Source organism: Hyaena hyaena, unplaced genomic scaffold (genome assembly GCF_003009895.1).
Source record: "Hyaena hyaena isolate Hyena2069 unplaced genomic scaffold, ASM300989v1 scaffold_293, whole genome shotgun sequence".
Classification (NCBI taxonomy): domain Eukaryota; kingdom Metazoa; phylum Chordata; class Mammalia; order Carnivora; family Hyaenidae; genus Hyaena; species Hyaena hyaena.
In genome coordinates, this window is record NW_024080925.1 from 791,376 (window position 1) to 809,241 (window position 17,866).

Consider the following 17,866-nt stretch of genomic DNA (forward strand, 5'->3'; position numbering starts at 1 on the left):
GCTCGCTGTATCCCTGTGTATATTTATTCACCGCCTTCCCCTGTTTTGCTACTTGAATAGTTATAATTTTATTATAAACAGGATTCTGCAGATAGATGGTAGAGTAACAAGTTATATCTCCAAAGCTACTTTATGACTCCTTTGTAGTTAGGTCTCCATGATCTAATTTGACCATCTGTACCCACCTAATAAGTATACTTAGGAATTGTAAAATAATTTTAATGTCACTATAAGTCAAATATAATCAAGGATAATTTATTTTCAAAATGTAATTCACATATAGGTGTGCATATGTGTACTAAAAGAGCAGTATTTGTAAAATTTTCTATTCATATTAACACTTTTAACATAAAAACATAGGATGAACTATAACTGGGCCATTTATGAGGTAAATACAGGAATATGAAAAACATATATAATATAATTTGAGCACAGTGTCCTGGTAAAAGGGCTATAAGGTCCAAGTTGTCTGATGAATAGCATTTTATATACATTCTTCCAGTGTATTTCCAGGGATTATCTATATAGAGTTGTCATCAAAGGTTTCAATGGGAGATTTGCGTATAAGGTTGTATTGCACTGTTTCTCTGTGCAAATATAAACTGTTTTGAAAAGCAATGTAATGGAATGCAGAGAGACCATGGCCAGAGTCCCCAGAAGGATTAAGGATTTTTTAGACTGACATTGAAGAACACGAGCCATGGAGGAGCTATACTTCCAGCTAAAGATTGCTTTTTGAGATACTGAGCTGAGAACATTTCCTGAATCGGCTGCTGCTTGGGCTGATAGATGATGATGAAGAAGAAAAACACATCAGGAAGACCTCTATATCTTTTTGGAGGTTAGCAGACTGAAAGTGGCATCAATACAGCATTAATCTTTTCAAGAAACTAACAGTTTACAGTGTTTGCAGATTTTCGGCCAGCTGCAGATTTGAAATAGCTACTCGAACAGTTCTATCAGTGTCACCTATGAGCCATAGCTAACATCAAGTAACAGGACATCAAGTAACAGGACCGGATCAACAGTGACAACCAAGGTCTTAGAGCTCTCAGACTGCTGACGGCGAAGCAGTATTTACTGCGCCTCAGGTTTGCAACATGAAGTGGAAAATTATAAACAAGGTGGATGACGAAAAATTTCAGAATGAGAGCATTCTGAAGGATAGCCTAACAAAACAAATCTGTACGCCATGAAGAAACCTAAGCAGTGGATAGAACAAACTCACTTCCGGCTGGATGTCGCTGCTCACACGGTTGACATGTAGCCACATGGGTGAAGCGGCGTGGGCTTGCTCAGATGCTGCAGGTGAAATTGCCAACTGCTCCCCAGAAACCAGGCTGTGTGCAGCTTATAAAGTCTTGAAATAATCGTTGTACTAGCTTCGTAGGGCTGCTATAAATCGATTACCACTTACTAAGTTCCTCTCAACAGCAAAAATATATTCATTTACTCTCTCACTATTCAGGAATACAGAAGTCTGAAATCAAGGTGCTGGTACGATTGATTCCTTCCGAAGGTTTTCAGTGAGGAGCCCCCTCACGCCTCTCTCTCAGCTTCTGGGGGCTGCCAGCAAGCCTTGTTTCCATTTTCACATTACCTTCTCCTCTGTGTCTGTCTCTCACCTCTCTCTGTAAAGACACCAGTATAGGCAAGTGGTGGCACAGTGCATAAGCGTCCAACTTCAGCTCAGGTCATGATCTCATAGTTTGTGAATTCGAGCCCCGCATCAGGCTCTGAGCTGACGGCTTAGAGCCAGGAGCATGCTTCGGATTCTGTCTCCCTCTCTCTCTCTGTCTCTCCCCTGCTTGCGTTTTCTTGCGTGCACGCTCTCTCTCTTTCTCCCTCTCTCTCAAATATAAAGAAACATTCAAAAAAAAAAAAAAAAAAATTCTTGCGTGCACGCTCTCTCTCTTTCTCCCTCTCTCTCAAATATAAAGAAACATTCAAAAAAAAAAAAAAAAAAGCGACCGGTCATTTGATTTAAGGCCCACACTAAATCCAGGGTGATTTCTTCTTGAGATCTGTAACTGATTCCCTATGCAAAGATCCTATTTCCAAATAAGTCACATACTTCAGTGCTACATGGCCATGAATTTGGGGGTTGGGGGGGTGGAATACTATTCAACTCTCTATAGTCATCCTTGCCCTCACTCCCATAACTGCATTGATGTAGCATCATCATCTCTGAGTATCATGAAACAATGAAGCGTGGTTACTGAGATAGACATATATATGGAAAGCGTTTGTCATTATGTTGTGAAATGTTTTGGTGTTTAAGGGCTATTGTTGATGAGCTTGTGAAATACCCTTCTCTTTCATCATCACATGCAAATACTATAGCAGTTAAAATTGAAATTCATAATATGTCTCTGAATTTAAGGAATTTTTATTCACAAGTAGTGAGAGTTACAATAACTCCTGTAAATAATTTCAGTAGGTGAAATAAAAATGTGATCCCAATTAGATTATAGAGGCATTATATTATGGGAGAAGCTTTTGTTACAGTCGACTACAGACTCTGAAGTTAGACACCTGGGGTGAAATCCACAGCTTTGCCCATTGCTGGAGAAATAACCTTGGATCATTTCCTTATCCGCTCTGGGACTCCGTGTTCTTACCTATAAAATGGGGATAATAGTTGTACCTAATTCAGAGATTTATTGTGAGGTTATAGGTTAATATTGCATACATAAAGCTTGAATAGCACTATGTAAGGCTATATAGACATTCTCAATATTTGCTGTAGTTGTAGCTATTCTTTTTCAATGATTATTTATTACTGACATGCAACTGCCTATTCTATCATTAATGATGCAGATAAACATGTCTCTGTGAATAATATAATTACATAATTTTAACATGTGTTCTCAATAGTTATTTGAATAGATCCCAACTGTGTCTTGCCTAAAACTTATGCAAGCTCTAGAATACAAAGCCAAGGATTTTGTAGATTTATGTTATTGAAAAAATTATTTACTTTTCTAAAACTTAAAGAACAATATAGATGTGGGAAATTGCCCAAATCATAAATGTACAACACAATGAATTTTCACAAGTAGAATATACTAGCATAGAGAAAGGAATTTGGAAAATGAATTCTATTTTCCTTCTTCTGCCTCAGCCCAAGTCACTAGTTTTAATTCCTATTTTGAACTTTGATAATAAGATTTCTTTTGAAAGAGGGCTTCTATTATTAAAAGCTTGTAAAACAAAATAGCTAGGGTCCAGCAACTCTTTGACTTAGAGCTTATTTTTTTCTGGAGGTGTCTGCATGTTGTTGAGAAAACAAATTTACCGGCCCAGAATGATTAAGGAATTAGCTGTTTGGAAAAGTTTTCCATTTCCATATGAAATATGAACTAACCCAATAAATAATATAAGTTGATAGAAACATCAAAAAAGATATTTTTCTGTATTCAACAAAAACCTACAGAAAATCTGTTCTGGATAACCTTCCCCTCTTCTCTCAGAAGAGGTCATCTTCAAGTATAGATTGAAAATTGATCAGCAGTGAGACCCTTTTGTCATGTGAATATGTGTATCCCTGTTAGGACGGTCTCTCAGCAGCTGTCTGTCAAACTAAATTTTTTTTTTTTTTTGAGAGAGCGAGCGAGCACAAGTAGGGTACAGGGCAGGAGTGGGGGTGGGAGAAGTAGAGGGAGATTTTCAAGCAGGCTCCACGCCCAATGTGGAGCCAAAATGAGTCAGAACATTTAACTGAGTACACCACCCAGGAGCCCCTCAAGCTACATGTTTTTGTTTGTTTGTTTGTTTTGTTTTACAAATAGTTTATTGTCAAATTAGTTTCCACATAACACCCAGTGCTCATCCCCAGAAGTGCCCTCCTCCATGCCCATCCCCCCCTGCCCCCCACATCCATCAGTCCTCAGTTTGTTCTCAGCATTCAAGAGTCTCTCATGGTTTGCCTCTCTCCCTTTCCCCCACCATTTCCCCCCTTCTTCTCCCCCTCGTTCCTCAGTTAAGTTCCTCCTAATCCTCCTATACGTGCAAACATATGATATTTGTCCTTCTCTGCCTGACTTATTTCGCTCAGCAAAACACCCTCAAGGTCCATCCATGTTGCTACACATGGCCAGATTTCATTGTTTCTCATTGCCATGGAGTATTCCATGGTATAGATAAACCACATCTTCTTGATCCATTCGTCCATTGATGGACACTTAGGCTCTTTCCATGTTTTGGCTATTGTGGAGAGTGCGGCTATGAACATTGGGGTACAAGTGCTCCTATGCCTCAGCATTCCTGTATCCCTTGGGTAAATTCCTAGCAGTGCTATTGCTGGGTCATAGGGGAGTTCTATTGTTAGTTTCCTGAGGAACCTCCACACTGTTTTCCAGAGGGGCTGTCAAGCTACATGTTTTAAGGCAAAAAGTACTAGTGCTCATTTATAGTTGTGGATGTATTTTGACCCCATAAGGAAACTCTCATTGCATATAGTACAGTAAATTAAGGAATGCAGGCCAGGGCAATTTATTATAAGGGGTCCCATTCAAAATCAGAACAATGGGATGGAAGAAGAGCTGAGCAGTGGAAGGCCCGTGCTTGGCGAGGGTGACTGGTCACTCGTTTCCCACTGTTTCTTTCAGTTTACCTTTGCCTCTTATAAACCAAGCTGCCATTTATGTTGAGTTTGTATTTTTCTGTCCTCTTCCCTGAGTTTTAGATTTTTTTTCAAAATGATAATGGGTTTCATAATGATATTCTAGAACTTAGGTTTTGTTATAGGCCTACTGAATCTTGAAGTTTTTAAAATGCTGCTGAGGATTTTGTCCATCTTGCCCATCTAATTTATTGTTTCGTTTTGTTTTTTTAACTTGTGTTTATAAAATATTCTTACAGTTTAAAAAAAAAACACCGTTATTTGGTTGGGAGCCTGGAATTGCCCTGACTCTAGTTGGTTGCCCTCACAAAACGGCTGTGTTTGTGAGCACAGGAAGGTTAATTTAGGTTGAATGTTTGAATTGTTCTATGCTAATAAGTTAAGTGTTCTTTAAAGAAAGCAGTTTCCCTGGAATGTAGCATGGTATGTAAGAATGATTGTGACATTTCTTAGTAAGTTTGTTATGAAATAATAACTGGCATCTCCAGGAGCTATTCACAGAGGATTTTTATTTAATTGCAAAGATTACTTAAATGTATGCAATTCCTAGTCTCCTGTCTTACTTGAAATCTTAGCAAATCATGGAGGCCATTGCATTGCAGAATGCCTATATGCATGATTGCTTTAAACTTAAATATTTACAGTTGTGACTTAACTTTTATAGTTAACATCTCAAATGCATAATTATCATAATGACAAGGCACTTGAAGACCAATGTGTGTGCTGGATTTTAAGGTTTTAGATATTTATTCTATTAACCTCAAGAGGTTAAAGCTAAATCCAAAATCCATTCCTTCTGCAAATATTTGGGTGTCTGCAACATGTTACGTACCTGAAGATACAAAGATAAGTAGAGTATGGTATCTTCCCCCTAGGAATTCGTAGTCATTTGGGAGAGGAAGGCACACACAAAGATAAAAGTAATGGAGTGTAGTAACTACAAGGGTAAAGATAATTACTAGGTATGATGGTGGGGAGGGCACCTCACTAGGGGACTAGCTAGAGTTTTTCACTCTGGTTATTTATATGTATGAGTCCCAGTGATTGAGGAGACAAGGCAAATCGTATTCTCTTCAGCAAAGGTACCTAGAGCCGGGAGGAAGAGGGATGGGGGGAGGGAAACTAGAAGCAAGCAGGAGGTTGCTCTGAGAATAAAATGTAGCAGAACGGGAAACAGAGGCAAGCCAGGTTGTGGGCGGAGCTCAGATGTTCTCAGAAAGCAGTTTACTGGCTAATTTTAAGCAGAGGAAGGACATCTTTAAATTAGTGTACATCGGGAAACACCCAGGTACAGTGTGGGGAGAGGTACTGAGGAAAAGAAGGAGACCAGAGATCTGAGAAGAGATAAGGATCCTTAATAATTGAATGGTGCTCAGGCAAGCAAGAAATTAAACCCTGTTTGCCAAATAATACACCAGCAATGTTGTGACCGGATCTGAGGTTACAGGAGAGGGAGGAGTAAAGGCTGGCAGATCTCTACAACAGGACACACAATTCACGGTTCTGCGGCCCCCTCCCCCCCCCCCCCAGGCTGCGGAGGTTACACATGGGCATTTGCCCAGGTGGTAGCGACACATGACACCTGAGGTGACTGAGAGACATCCCATCTGCTTGAATATTAACGGTGTAAAATGCAAAAGTGGAATTTGCCCTTAAAATAATCTAGTCCAGTCTATTTGATGATAGCTTTTTTTTTTTTTTTAAACTTCCAAATAATGGAAAGGAATAAAAAAAAATAAGATTAATTTCTTGGTCAAAGAATGTGACCATGTTGGAAGATAAAATTCATACACAGGTCACATACAGAGACACCAGTAAATTAACACTTTTTTGAGGGTGTACAATTAAACTCCACTCTAGTTGGGATTTCTAATATAAAAATGTAGTCACTGACCTCAAAAAAACTTGACACTTAGAACAGTGTGGTTAAAATTATGTTTGAAGATGTATAAAGGAATTGTCTGTGGAAATAGAATTACTAAAAAGAAAGACACCAAAGAAATTGTTACATATTCTTTAGTTTTACCCGTCGGATGGACCAGACATTATGGAGGGTTTTTTTAGCCTATTATTTGCTCATATCTTTCTCTCTTTCAAGTGTACTTTGGTCCTTATTTAAAAACAGTGAAAGTTGGTCACTTATACGTAAATCCTCTTAACCGTGATGTACAACTAATGTGACCAGAGACTGCTGATAAAGCATAAATAATGGCTTTCCATCTGTAGAGAAGCTGCAAAAAACATTTCTTAAGACCCCTGGTTTGCTCTTTATGACATCAACATTAAATGCTTGAATATGCCCCAAACACTCTGAATATTTTATGCTTGAAATTAGCAACTTTTCTTTCTAGCCTGACTTTCACAACACTGTTCCTGACATGATGGTGATGGTGATGGTGATGATTATCTTTACTTTTTGACTCTAGTATTACTAATTTTAGCCCTTAAGCTCTTCATTTCTTATTGAGCTCTAAGAATAACACTACCCAGTGCACCCTCTTAAAAATATTCATCATCCTATGTTACCGAATTTGATCTTTTATGAAATACCCGTGAGGTAAAAATAGGAGGTAGGCTTCTTCCCCTTTCACTGATGTGGAGGTTGAGCCAGTGAGAAACCGCCTCACATCACAATGATAGAATGTAGTTGCTGGCCCCCTGGCTAACAAAGAGTTGGAAAAGGCTCACAGGCTTCTTTCCTGAGCCTTTTTCTCATCCCCCTGGGAAGTGCTCATCACTCATTGGGATGGCTTTTCCGAGCGCGGCCCAGGCTGTTAGACCGCTCTGAGCAACCCTGCTCATGAATCAAAATGTACTTTCTTTTTTTTTTAGCATCTCCTCACAGGTACTGGAGTTTTACCTTGTATCCAGACAGGCACTTCTATATATCCATGTGGTATATTTAAAACTATGCATTTGGTCATTTTCCAGATTTCTGGTATAGAGCTTCTAAAATCATTGGAATTTAAGTGATAGGAGCATATTTTGTATGCTAATGAGTTGACTCAGGTCAATGTGGGGAGGACCCTAGACAGCTTCAGGATGGGAGATTGGTCACCAGAGGCGACAAGCCTGTGATTAGAGGGTTTGAATTGTCAGTCTACCCTCTGACCTCCAGGAAGGGGAAGGGGACTGGAGATAGAGTTGAGTCACTAATGGCCAATGATTTGATCAATTATGCCTGTGTAACCAAGCTTCAGTAAGGACTCTGAAGCAATAAGCCTGAGGGGAAGCTTCTGTTTTGGGAAAAGATTGATGTGCTAGGGTATACCACTCAGAGCAGCTGTGCAAACTCTGTACTGCCCCTCCACCCCCATTCTTTGTGCTCTGCTTGTCTTCCCTTTGGTTCTTCCTGAATTGCATCCTTTACAATAAAACTGTAATAGCAGGTATAATACTTTGAATTCTGTAAAGCATCAAATTATGGAAAATAAGCAGGAGAGGGCACATGAAAACCCCTGAATCTATAGCCAGTTGTCAAAAGTGTGGGTGATGGGTGGTCCCTGGGACTTAAAATGAAGGCAGTCTCCTGGAACTGAGTCCTTAAGCCTGTGGAGGTCTGCATTAACTCTAGGTAGTTAGTGTCAGCATTGAAGAGGAAGACTACCCAATTGGTGTCAGAATCAGAGAATTGATAGGTATCACAATGATGGATGAGTTGTCAAGGGAAAAAAAAATAATCCCTGCCCCCTCCCAGTATTTGCCTTGTGTTTTTTTGTTACATGGGAGCCCTTAGACTTTCTTGTCCTTTCTCTAGGTATTTCCAAAATATGATGTGTATGTATAATAAATTGGATTAGTGGGGTAAAACGTAGTATTTTAAGCATGTGGTTTTGTTCAATGGTGTGTTAACACATTAAATTTAAATGTTCATTTAAAAAATATGGTAGTATATCTATCTGTCATACAGCCATCGGTCCAGAATACTTACACCTATTCCCCTGGGTTTGGCCATATGTGATTCTACTAGGCGAGAATATAAGAGGGCCATTATGTGAAAGCTACATCCCTGTACTTAAACGTAGTTACTGACAGGTAGTAGTTGTAAAAATAAAGTAATTTCTGTATAGCAAAATGGTTAAAAATCCAGTCTAGGATTTAATTACTTTAGTTCAAATTATGACCTCATTACTTTTACTTGTTTGACTTTGACTCGCTCCACTCTGATTTAGTTATCTGTAAAATGGGATAATAACAATATCTATTTCATGATTATCTTGTGAGGATTTTAAAAATCAATGGAAAACACATAGGAAAGGACCTCGGGATGCTTAATGAATTTTAGCCATTGCTCCTGCTATCGCTACTACTACATTAGAACTATCACTCCTAGTATTATGCTACTAATATGCTTTTTTAAAATCTCTTTTATAGCATAAAGTGGTTGTACAGCTTATAAACTGTGCTGAGCACATATTTACTCAAAATGATTTTATGTGTTTTTGAACTTGTATTTATTTAATGAGAAGTTTCACAGTTTAAGGGTATAGAAAAATGACTGAACCACCTGTATGATTTCTTGAGAAATGATAGAGGAAATGCTAATGAGATGTTAGAAGAGAGATCAAATAGACTAGGAGAGCAAAAGGAATCTCTTTTTGTAGTGCGGATAGAAAACTTTGAAAGAAGCAAAAAAAAAATTGGAAATGAGAAGAGTAAATGAAACACCCTAGGCCTAATTAAATGGATGTCTTGGTTGTGAATAATTGACAAACAGACATAAAGTTGAAAGAGCATAGCATAAGAATTGTGTGTTACCATCATGAGCAATGTACAGCAAGATTTGGGTGTTTGAGTTAAATAGAATGAATTAATTCATACACTAAATGCTGTCATGACAGAATGTACTCTTTTGCGTTATTGTCTTAAATTTAAGACTGACAGAAAGGGGAAACACGAGTGGCAAAAAATGAATGAGAAAATATGCACCAGCATAACTTCACAGTGGCTTCACTGCAGTGGGAGCCAAAGGTTTTAAAATATCATCATTCTTTGGACACAGACCTTATATGTGAGTCCCTGAAGAGTTCATTCATTGGCCTCATTAAACATCATATCTGAAAATTAACCTGCTAATTGCCTTTACCACAAAATATGTTAAGATTTTATTAACAGCTATTAATATAATAGAATATTAGAATTAATATTCTAATAGCTATTGATAGGATAGCAAATGTTATTTTGTATACAGCTAGTTTAAAAAACAAAACTCCATGTTCTTATGCAATATGACTTTTCATGCTTCCCTTCATTCCATTTTATTGGATTAAGACTATTAATGATATATATATTGATATGTATATTTGTATATAGAGATTTATAAATATTTTTTTTTAACTCAGTCCCATTATGTTGGGCATTCAGGTTGCTTTCAAAGATATTCCCATTCTTACAGGTGAAACCTGACTTATATCCATTCTTCAGGATTAATTGGAAGCCTAAAAATAGTTGTATGCCTAGGATTATTATATGTACTTTTAAACATCATTTCATATAGTTCACAGTGATGGGAAGTAAAAGAAAGTTTTAACCAAAGTTCATCTGAACCCCAAAATTTGGTTGGGGCCACTATATCTTTATATATTGTTAATTCTTGATGTCATCTAAAATTATGCTCCGATTTTAGGTAATGATAGGGGCACCTGGGTGGCTCAGTCGGTTAAGCGTCCAACTTTGGCTCAGGTCATGATCTCACAGTTTGTGAGTTCAGACCCTGCATTGGGATCTGTGCTGACAGACCAGAGCCTGGAGCCTGCATCAGATTCTGTGTCTCCCTTTCTGTCTATCTCTCTCTCTGCCCCTACCCTCCTTGCGATCTCTCTCTCTTTCTCTCAAAAATAAATAAGCATTAAAAAAAAAAAAAAGATTTTAGGCAATGATTCTTAAACGTCCTGCTGGGTGACCAATACATTTTGACAGTGCCTTAGTCCCTGCTCTATCGTTTGTTCCTTCATGTGCACTGTGAGAGCAACTTCAAGTCAAAGAAGAGAAATTGTCATTAGATAATAAACACAGATTGTGCTCAGGGTACCAGTAAAGAAAATGTGACATTTGTTCCGTATGTTGCTCAAGTAGCGTCTGATACCTTTTCATTCCTGTTGTAGATGAGCTTGAATAATAGAGCATCCTTGTCCCTGTCTTTTCTGTGTACTCATTGTTTACTCTCAAGAGATCATGATTTCGAAAAATGTTAAAATTGCATTGAAATTGGTTTCTGTTTGAAAGTCTTTCTTTGCCTCTTTTTCTGAATACGTGGATTATTTTGTAGTGTTTATAGAGGTTAAGGGCTCTGATTTTCAACAAAACTTAATAAATGTGGTTTGTTCACGTGAGTGTTTCCTAAATTTCATCTTCTGTTTTTAAAAATATGAAATTTCCTTTATTTTTGCATTTAAAAATCGAAAGCTTTTTAAAAACTGAAATTTATTTTACCTTTAGTATAACAAATTTTCCTACCTTATTAATGGAAGGTTTTTCACAAGTATTTTGCTCCTAGACTGTTTTACCTTTTATATATTATAATTTTGTCCTTTCAAGTCATTTAATATACTCTCTTTTAGTCTCTGTAGAAACGCTGGAAAAGAATTTGAAGCAGATGGGAAGGCAGCTTCAACAGCTTGAGAAAGATTTGGAAACCTTTCCCCCTCCTGAGGACTTGCATGATAAGTTTGTGACAAAGATGTCCATATCCTTCTGATATCTAAATAACTTAAGTCACTAGTCAACTAGAGTTACAATTTATTTAATGTTGTAGGTAGATTTGCATAACCAGTGCTTATGCTATAGTGCCAGATAACAGTTTTAGCCTTTGCCTTCTTGCAGGAAAATTTGTCAATGTGTTTACCTATCATGAATGATATAGAAATGTAGTTTCTATTCTTTTGTTTCTTTCATGTGATATCGATTTGGATATTCTCTCTCCTCTTTTCCCTTCCATTTGCCCAATTTCCTTTTGATGTTCATGGTAAGTTGAAAGGACATGAAGACTCATTTTGAGGAAGTTTGATATCTAACATCGTGATGTGATTTAGAAACTTCTGAAATGTTTCAGGAAGGAGATACAGATTTTATAAACTGGGGTATGTTAAAGTTTATTTTTTAAACTGGCATGCTTAATATTTTTAAACGGGTGTGCTTAATTTCAAGGGTTGGTGTAGAGAATTACCTCATTACAGAAACTTTTAATACTGCCTTTAGAAATACTGCATCGTTCCCAAATGAAAATGGAACGTGAAAATCAAAATGTGTAGGTCTTCTCCAAACTCAAAGTAAAATCATTGTGTGTGCATATACATATGTGTGTATGTGTATATGTGTGCATAAACATAAGTGAGGCTGTGTCCTGCTTCATTTAAAGGTTTTTTTTTGAATTCGATTATCTTTGGTTTCTCTAACTTTGTGGCTTAATCTCTAATGAGTAGTTGAAGTAATAAACGTTTTTTTAATTTCCTGAAATGAATATTGAGTTGCTTTGCAAACCATTCTGTGAGGTTGGAGACTGATCTCTTTTGAGTTCCAATAAAGTATTACTACTATGCATTATTAAAATCCCATACGGACCTCAGAATTTTATATGAAAGGATAACCCACTTCCAATGAGCTCTTATAAATAGACACTCCTCATATTTTAGACTGAGATACTTGAAATAAAATAATTGCTTTTCCTCTTTCCCTATCTTCTCCCCTGAGATTTAGCAAATCACAAAATTACTATTTGGTTTGTCATAGATTTTATTGTATATGCTTTCAGTTTAATTGTGAATTAGTTCAATTTTTCGCTTTCTTCACTGTCTCTTTTGGGAAATATAAAAATGCACTCCAGCAACAATCAATTCAGGCTAATGCGTTTGTTTCCTTTCATATCTTTCCTTCTCATCCAGCTTCTTTTATTAGGCAGCATGCCATTATCAGCACATTGGAGAAAGTTGTTTTTTGTTTTTTTTTTAAACTAAAGGTGAAATCTGTATTTACCCATCAGAAAACACTCTTGGCAGCACCTTCTCATTTGGCAAAGTATGCTTTTTCAACCAAATTTGTTATGGCAGAGTTACATTAGCTTCATCATTCGTAGCTTTTCCCCCTCATTTTATCATGTTAAAATAATCATATGTGACAGTTTATTTTAATCATTAAGCACTGTTAATTGAAGTACTTTTATCGTTCCCTATAGAGAGAACGCATTTTAGAAAAGGGTTTACTTGCGTACGGTTTCTGGTAATATATCGTGAGCATACTAATTATGAGGCTCAGGTTTCTGGACCTATAACCTAAGATAAATTCCTGAGCTTAGAGAGAAGGTGGTAGAATCCTGCTCAGTAGCCGATCTCAGGACCTATCCATACTTGTATTCATATGACACAAAAAGCTGAATGATGTCGGCTCCTTGAAAGGTATGCAGCTCATGAAAAGCAACCAGCAGGAAATCAGAAACAGGAAGGATGATGCTTTGTTGGAAACAATTTTTCATTCTGAGCACAATTATACTCCATGGACAAGAAAGCTACTACATCCTGTCGCTGAATATCACAACCTAGAAGCCTCTAATGAACTGATTAGCATTCATGTATCTCTTGGAAGTCAGATATATGAACAGTTGGTGCACTTTGCTATTGACAAAGCTTATAATCATAAATATTCTTTGCTGAGATTAGATTGCACTGGTTTGCTTTTCATCTTGGTTAGACATACTAGTTTCGAAGTAATTAAATTCATTCATTGCAAAGCTTTGTTTACTTTAATTAGGACTGACAACAAGTCACATTTTGAATATTAAATGGATTTATATAGATCTTATTAAAATGGCAAATTGTGAACTTCTTAATCAGATCTTAGAAAATGAAAGGGTTCAGGAACTAAAATGCACAACGAATAAAAATGTATTTAACTAAAGTTTGGGTTATTAATGCTGTAACTTTATGTTTTAAGTTTTGCGCTTATTAGTGGAAACATGTCAAATTGTTGGGTTCACCAACCAATTCTAAAAGAACATGTGTATTATCTAAGTTGTTAGGGATGTATTTATGCAAGTAGATATTTAAACAATCATGATTTAGTAGCTTAAGTAATCTGTTAATTGAATTGTTTTAAATCATAATGATATAATTTTGTTATGTGAAATTTCACTGTTAGCATTCAATTATAGTATAGTGTAATTTTATTCTTTCAGTGCATGCTCTTTATTTACATACACTACTGAGTATAAAAATACGAATTTAGTACATCCTTAAAAATGCATGTCGTTATTTCACGTATATCACAATGCCTTTTTTGTAATAATTATGTCTCTTTATAATTGCTAAACCTGGGTCAGATAGGTAATTGGAGTTAACCATTTCCACTGTAAATATTTGCTTGAAAAATGTGTGACAAGAATTTGACACAGAATTCTTTGACAAGAATATGAAATATACATATTTACTAAGCTCTTATATGTGAAAAAATCAGGAAAATGCCAGGATTTGTGTCATGCAGTACCTGTTCATTTCTTCTAACCTTTAGATTCTGGAATACTTCTTATGGTTAAGGAAAAGAGTAAATAGATCCTAGAGCATTGTCCTTGAGGTTCACCTCACACAAGGATTTATTTACCTTTTCCGACTCGACTTCCAGAGTTTCTTAGAAAAAAATCATTTTGCTGGGCATTCATATATTTTTGCACTTACCACCACTTATGTTAACAATTTCCTTGCTTTTTCCCATTTAATTTAAAGACTATAGTCTTTAAATTTGTTCATTGCGGTCCTACTCTATTTTCATACTTTCTTTTTTGTTGCTCTAATATATAGCAGTGTTTTAGGCTCTTTTGAAATTATTACGTAGATCCTAAAACTATCCCAATAAGTTCCTTGAAGGGCTTAGGTCTTTTTTTCTTTAGTCCCGTACTCTGAGAAATACAGCATTTTTAGGTAAAGGAATTCAGTTAAGTTCTGTTTATTTGAACAGTGGTTACAAAGTAAAATAGAGGAACAGGATCTGGGAAATGTCAACTCATGTCATATGTGTCCATTTGCAGGAGGGAGTTTGGGTAATTGGGTGGTTTGTTATAGCAGATTTTTCTTTTGAATTATTCTTCTCTCTTCCTTCCTTGTCTTCCACTTAACTCCTTCTTAACGGACTTTTGAAACTCGGGTTAAAATATCCTGGTCCTCATCCAAGTTGATGACAATCTTTTCCTTCCATGAGGTCTTAGTGCGTTTATAGAGGGTGCAACACTCCTTGGTGCTCACAGCTCTTTTACAGTGATGACTCCCCTGTCTCAGGCGATATCCCCTTAGCCAGGACTTCCCTGTCTAATATCACAAACCTTTATCTTCATCGTCACACTTATCACTATCTGAACATCTCATTCATTTACTTCTTTATCTGTCACTACACTCTAGAATGTGGGTTTCATGAAAGAAGGGATTTTGCCTACCTTGTTAACCAGTGTATTTCCTATTGCCCAGAAGAGGGGAACGTGGTAGAGCTTAGTGAATACAATTACTGAGTAGCTGGCTGGCTGCCTGGCTGGCTTGGCAGCCTGGCTGGATCCTGAGTACTTAAGAAGATCTATAAAAGGTATTAGGCATATAGGACTGATTAAAGCTGGTCCTTGTAAGATGTGCTAATGGAAGTAATAGATATCCTTGTTGGGAGGAGCACAATAACGAGGGCAGGATATAAGAATAAATGTAGTATGTATTTGTGCTGCGTGATTTCACCGTCTCTTAATGAGAGAAAAGCCCAGCAATAATCATGTAGAGTGCCTCATTAATATCACCATTTATTCTGTCCTATCAGACAGTCATTTTAAACTGAGAAATAATTTGACCAGTTCCTAAATTGTTTCTGTTCAGTCACAATTTTACCATTCTTGTGGATAGTTGCAGTTATTCAAAGCTCCACTTCCTTTCCTTTGGGAGCAAATTGTTTTATAGATAACAGTGATAAGAAAATGAACTTGTAAGGCTCTCTAGCTGTTAGAACAAGACCATGTCATTTCCATGGTTTTGACTCTTGGTCTTCTTTTCCATCACATCTTTCTTATGTTGACATAGAATTCTAGTATTTTTATTAAGAATATAATATTAATATTATTTCTGATGTTTCATCAGCTTGTAATTACTACTTGAAAATCTTAAAAAGTGTTATTGGGTAATTACTTACAGCTTTTTTTAACCTGTTTACCAACCTGATTCTTGAGAATGGAAATATTTGCAGGTGTTAGGATAAAATTACTAGTATTTGTGAAGTGACTATTCTTGAAACACAAAGCCTTACCATGCAGTGAGGGGGGAAGAAAAAAGGAGTAGGTTTAGGACCATAAATTAAAAATACCCACTAAAGTAGTATACTTAACATGTTGTCCAGCATAACTACTTTTCAGGAACTCTCTTAACTCTTAGCATTACATCCAGATTGTATGTGTGTGAATGCATAGATGTGAAGTTGTTTGAATAGAAGTTCCATGGCTTTTATCACACTTTTGAGAAGGCCTGCTACCCTTCCCACCGAAGTTTAAGTTTGGTGACTCACTAGGGGGAAGTGAGTCATTGGCACCAATGTAGTGGCAGTCAAGGACAGAGAAGGTGGGTCTGCGGAAGGGGGTGACAGAGGTGACCATCCTCTAGAAATGTGGCAAGAGCCAAGCGCTATCAGGGTATTGGTCTAGAAGGGAAAACTCCACTCCGTTCCAGCTGAGTACAATGGATGGCAAATGCTGTGCATTTGGTAGGATGAATTTATAGCTGTAGAGATGAGAGAAGAAGGCTTTGTGGAGGAAGAATTGAAGGAAGGTTTGAATGACAGGTTTGGGCAAGTAAAGGCAGAAAACCGTTTCTCTTTTAGACAAGAGTTAAGGATGTGTAAATAATCCATATGGATATAGTCTGCCTCTGGGACATAAATAATTTTAGGTGAAAGTTTATAGATTGAATAGATAAACCGATGTTGATTTCTGACCTTACTATATAAATGAAGGACTGATTATTTCACATTACAAGTGAATCACCATATGGTCCATTTAATATTAGTTTCTGAATGTGTTTCAAATGTGATTTTTAAAATTTACATACATTTGCTTTATAATATTTCATGAATATGGATATTTCATAAGACAAAGTGTATGGAAATCTGTCATGTGTGACTTTTGTTATAATTTCCTGTGATTTTGTGATTTGAGTAATTACAGAAAATCTTTTGTTTATGCAAGCATTAAAAAATGATACATATAAATTCATCAACCACTGCTACTATTATGATCTAGATTCTAGAAAATATAAGGAGGCATTTTGCTACTCAGGTGAATATGAACTGGACTACAGAAAGGTCTGTAACTTTTCTTAAGGTTGTTAAAAAAATGTATTAACTCTTTCATTAGAACCCAGGCTTTCTAAATTCTAGTTTATTTTTTTGTTTCCCGAAATATAATATATAAAAGTAAGCAGGGCATAGTATGGGGCGTGCAGAGAGGGAGAGAGAACCAGCATGGAAGGGCAGTAGAAAATCTGTGGACTGAGCCTAGACATGGGTACAAGTGAGCCACTATGGACTGGAATGCCTTTCCTTTTGGGGAGGTTGGGCTCTAATTATTAGAAATTTTCCATGCCCCCTGGATTTCACCACCTGCCTAACAGCAGTTCTGCCTCTTTCTTTCTTGATCTTCCTTTCTCAAAATGAAAGGCCCAGATCAGTTTCCTTATTTATCTTCCACTGTGGAATACTCTGACCAGAGGAGCCATAGCTTTTGAAATTGTGGAAAATCTTTTTTTGCTGATGTTGTTACAAACATTCCTTTTTCGGTTTTCTTTTCTTGGTCTGAATCTAATTATTCTTATTATTGTCTTTTAAAATATATATATACCGAGGCACCTGGGTGGCTCAGGCCGTTGAGCGTCCGACTCTTGATTTTTGGCTCACATCATGATTCCACAGTTTGTGGAATCGAGCCCTGCATCAGGCACTGTGCTGACAGTGCAGAACCTGGTTAGGATTCTTTCTCTCTCTCTGTTTCTCTGCCTCCCCCCCCCCCCAAAAAAAAACAAACCAGATAAATAAACATTTTAAAAAATTTAAAAGTAACCAACATCTGGGGCACCTGGGTGGCTTAGTCGGTTAAGCGTCCGACTTTCGCATGGGTCATGATCTCGCGGTTCGTGGGTTCGAGCCCCGCGTCGGGCTCTGTGCTGACTGCTCAGAGCCTGGAGCCTATTTCAGAGTCTTTGTCTCCCTCTCTCTCTGACCCTCCCCTGCTCACGCTGCCTC

General features: G+C 37.1%; 1 protein-coding gene across 2 annotated transcripts in view; it reads left to right on the forward strand.

Annotated features, from left to right (window-relative positions):
- DIAPH3 (diaphanous related formin 3) overlaps positions 1-17,866 on the forward strand; it is a 508,311-nt gene that overhangs the window by 299,990 nt on the left and 190,455 nt on the right. For both annotated transcript variants that reach the window (XM_039247287.1, XM_039247286.1), the window contains one exon: positions 11,185-11,309. In XM_039247287.1, the coding sequence (XP_039103218.1) occupies positions 11,185-11,309 (125 nt within the window). The remainder of the gene's footprint in view (positions 1-11,184; positions 11,310-17,866) is intronic.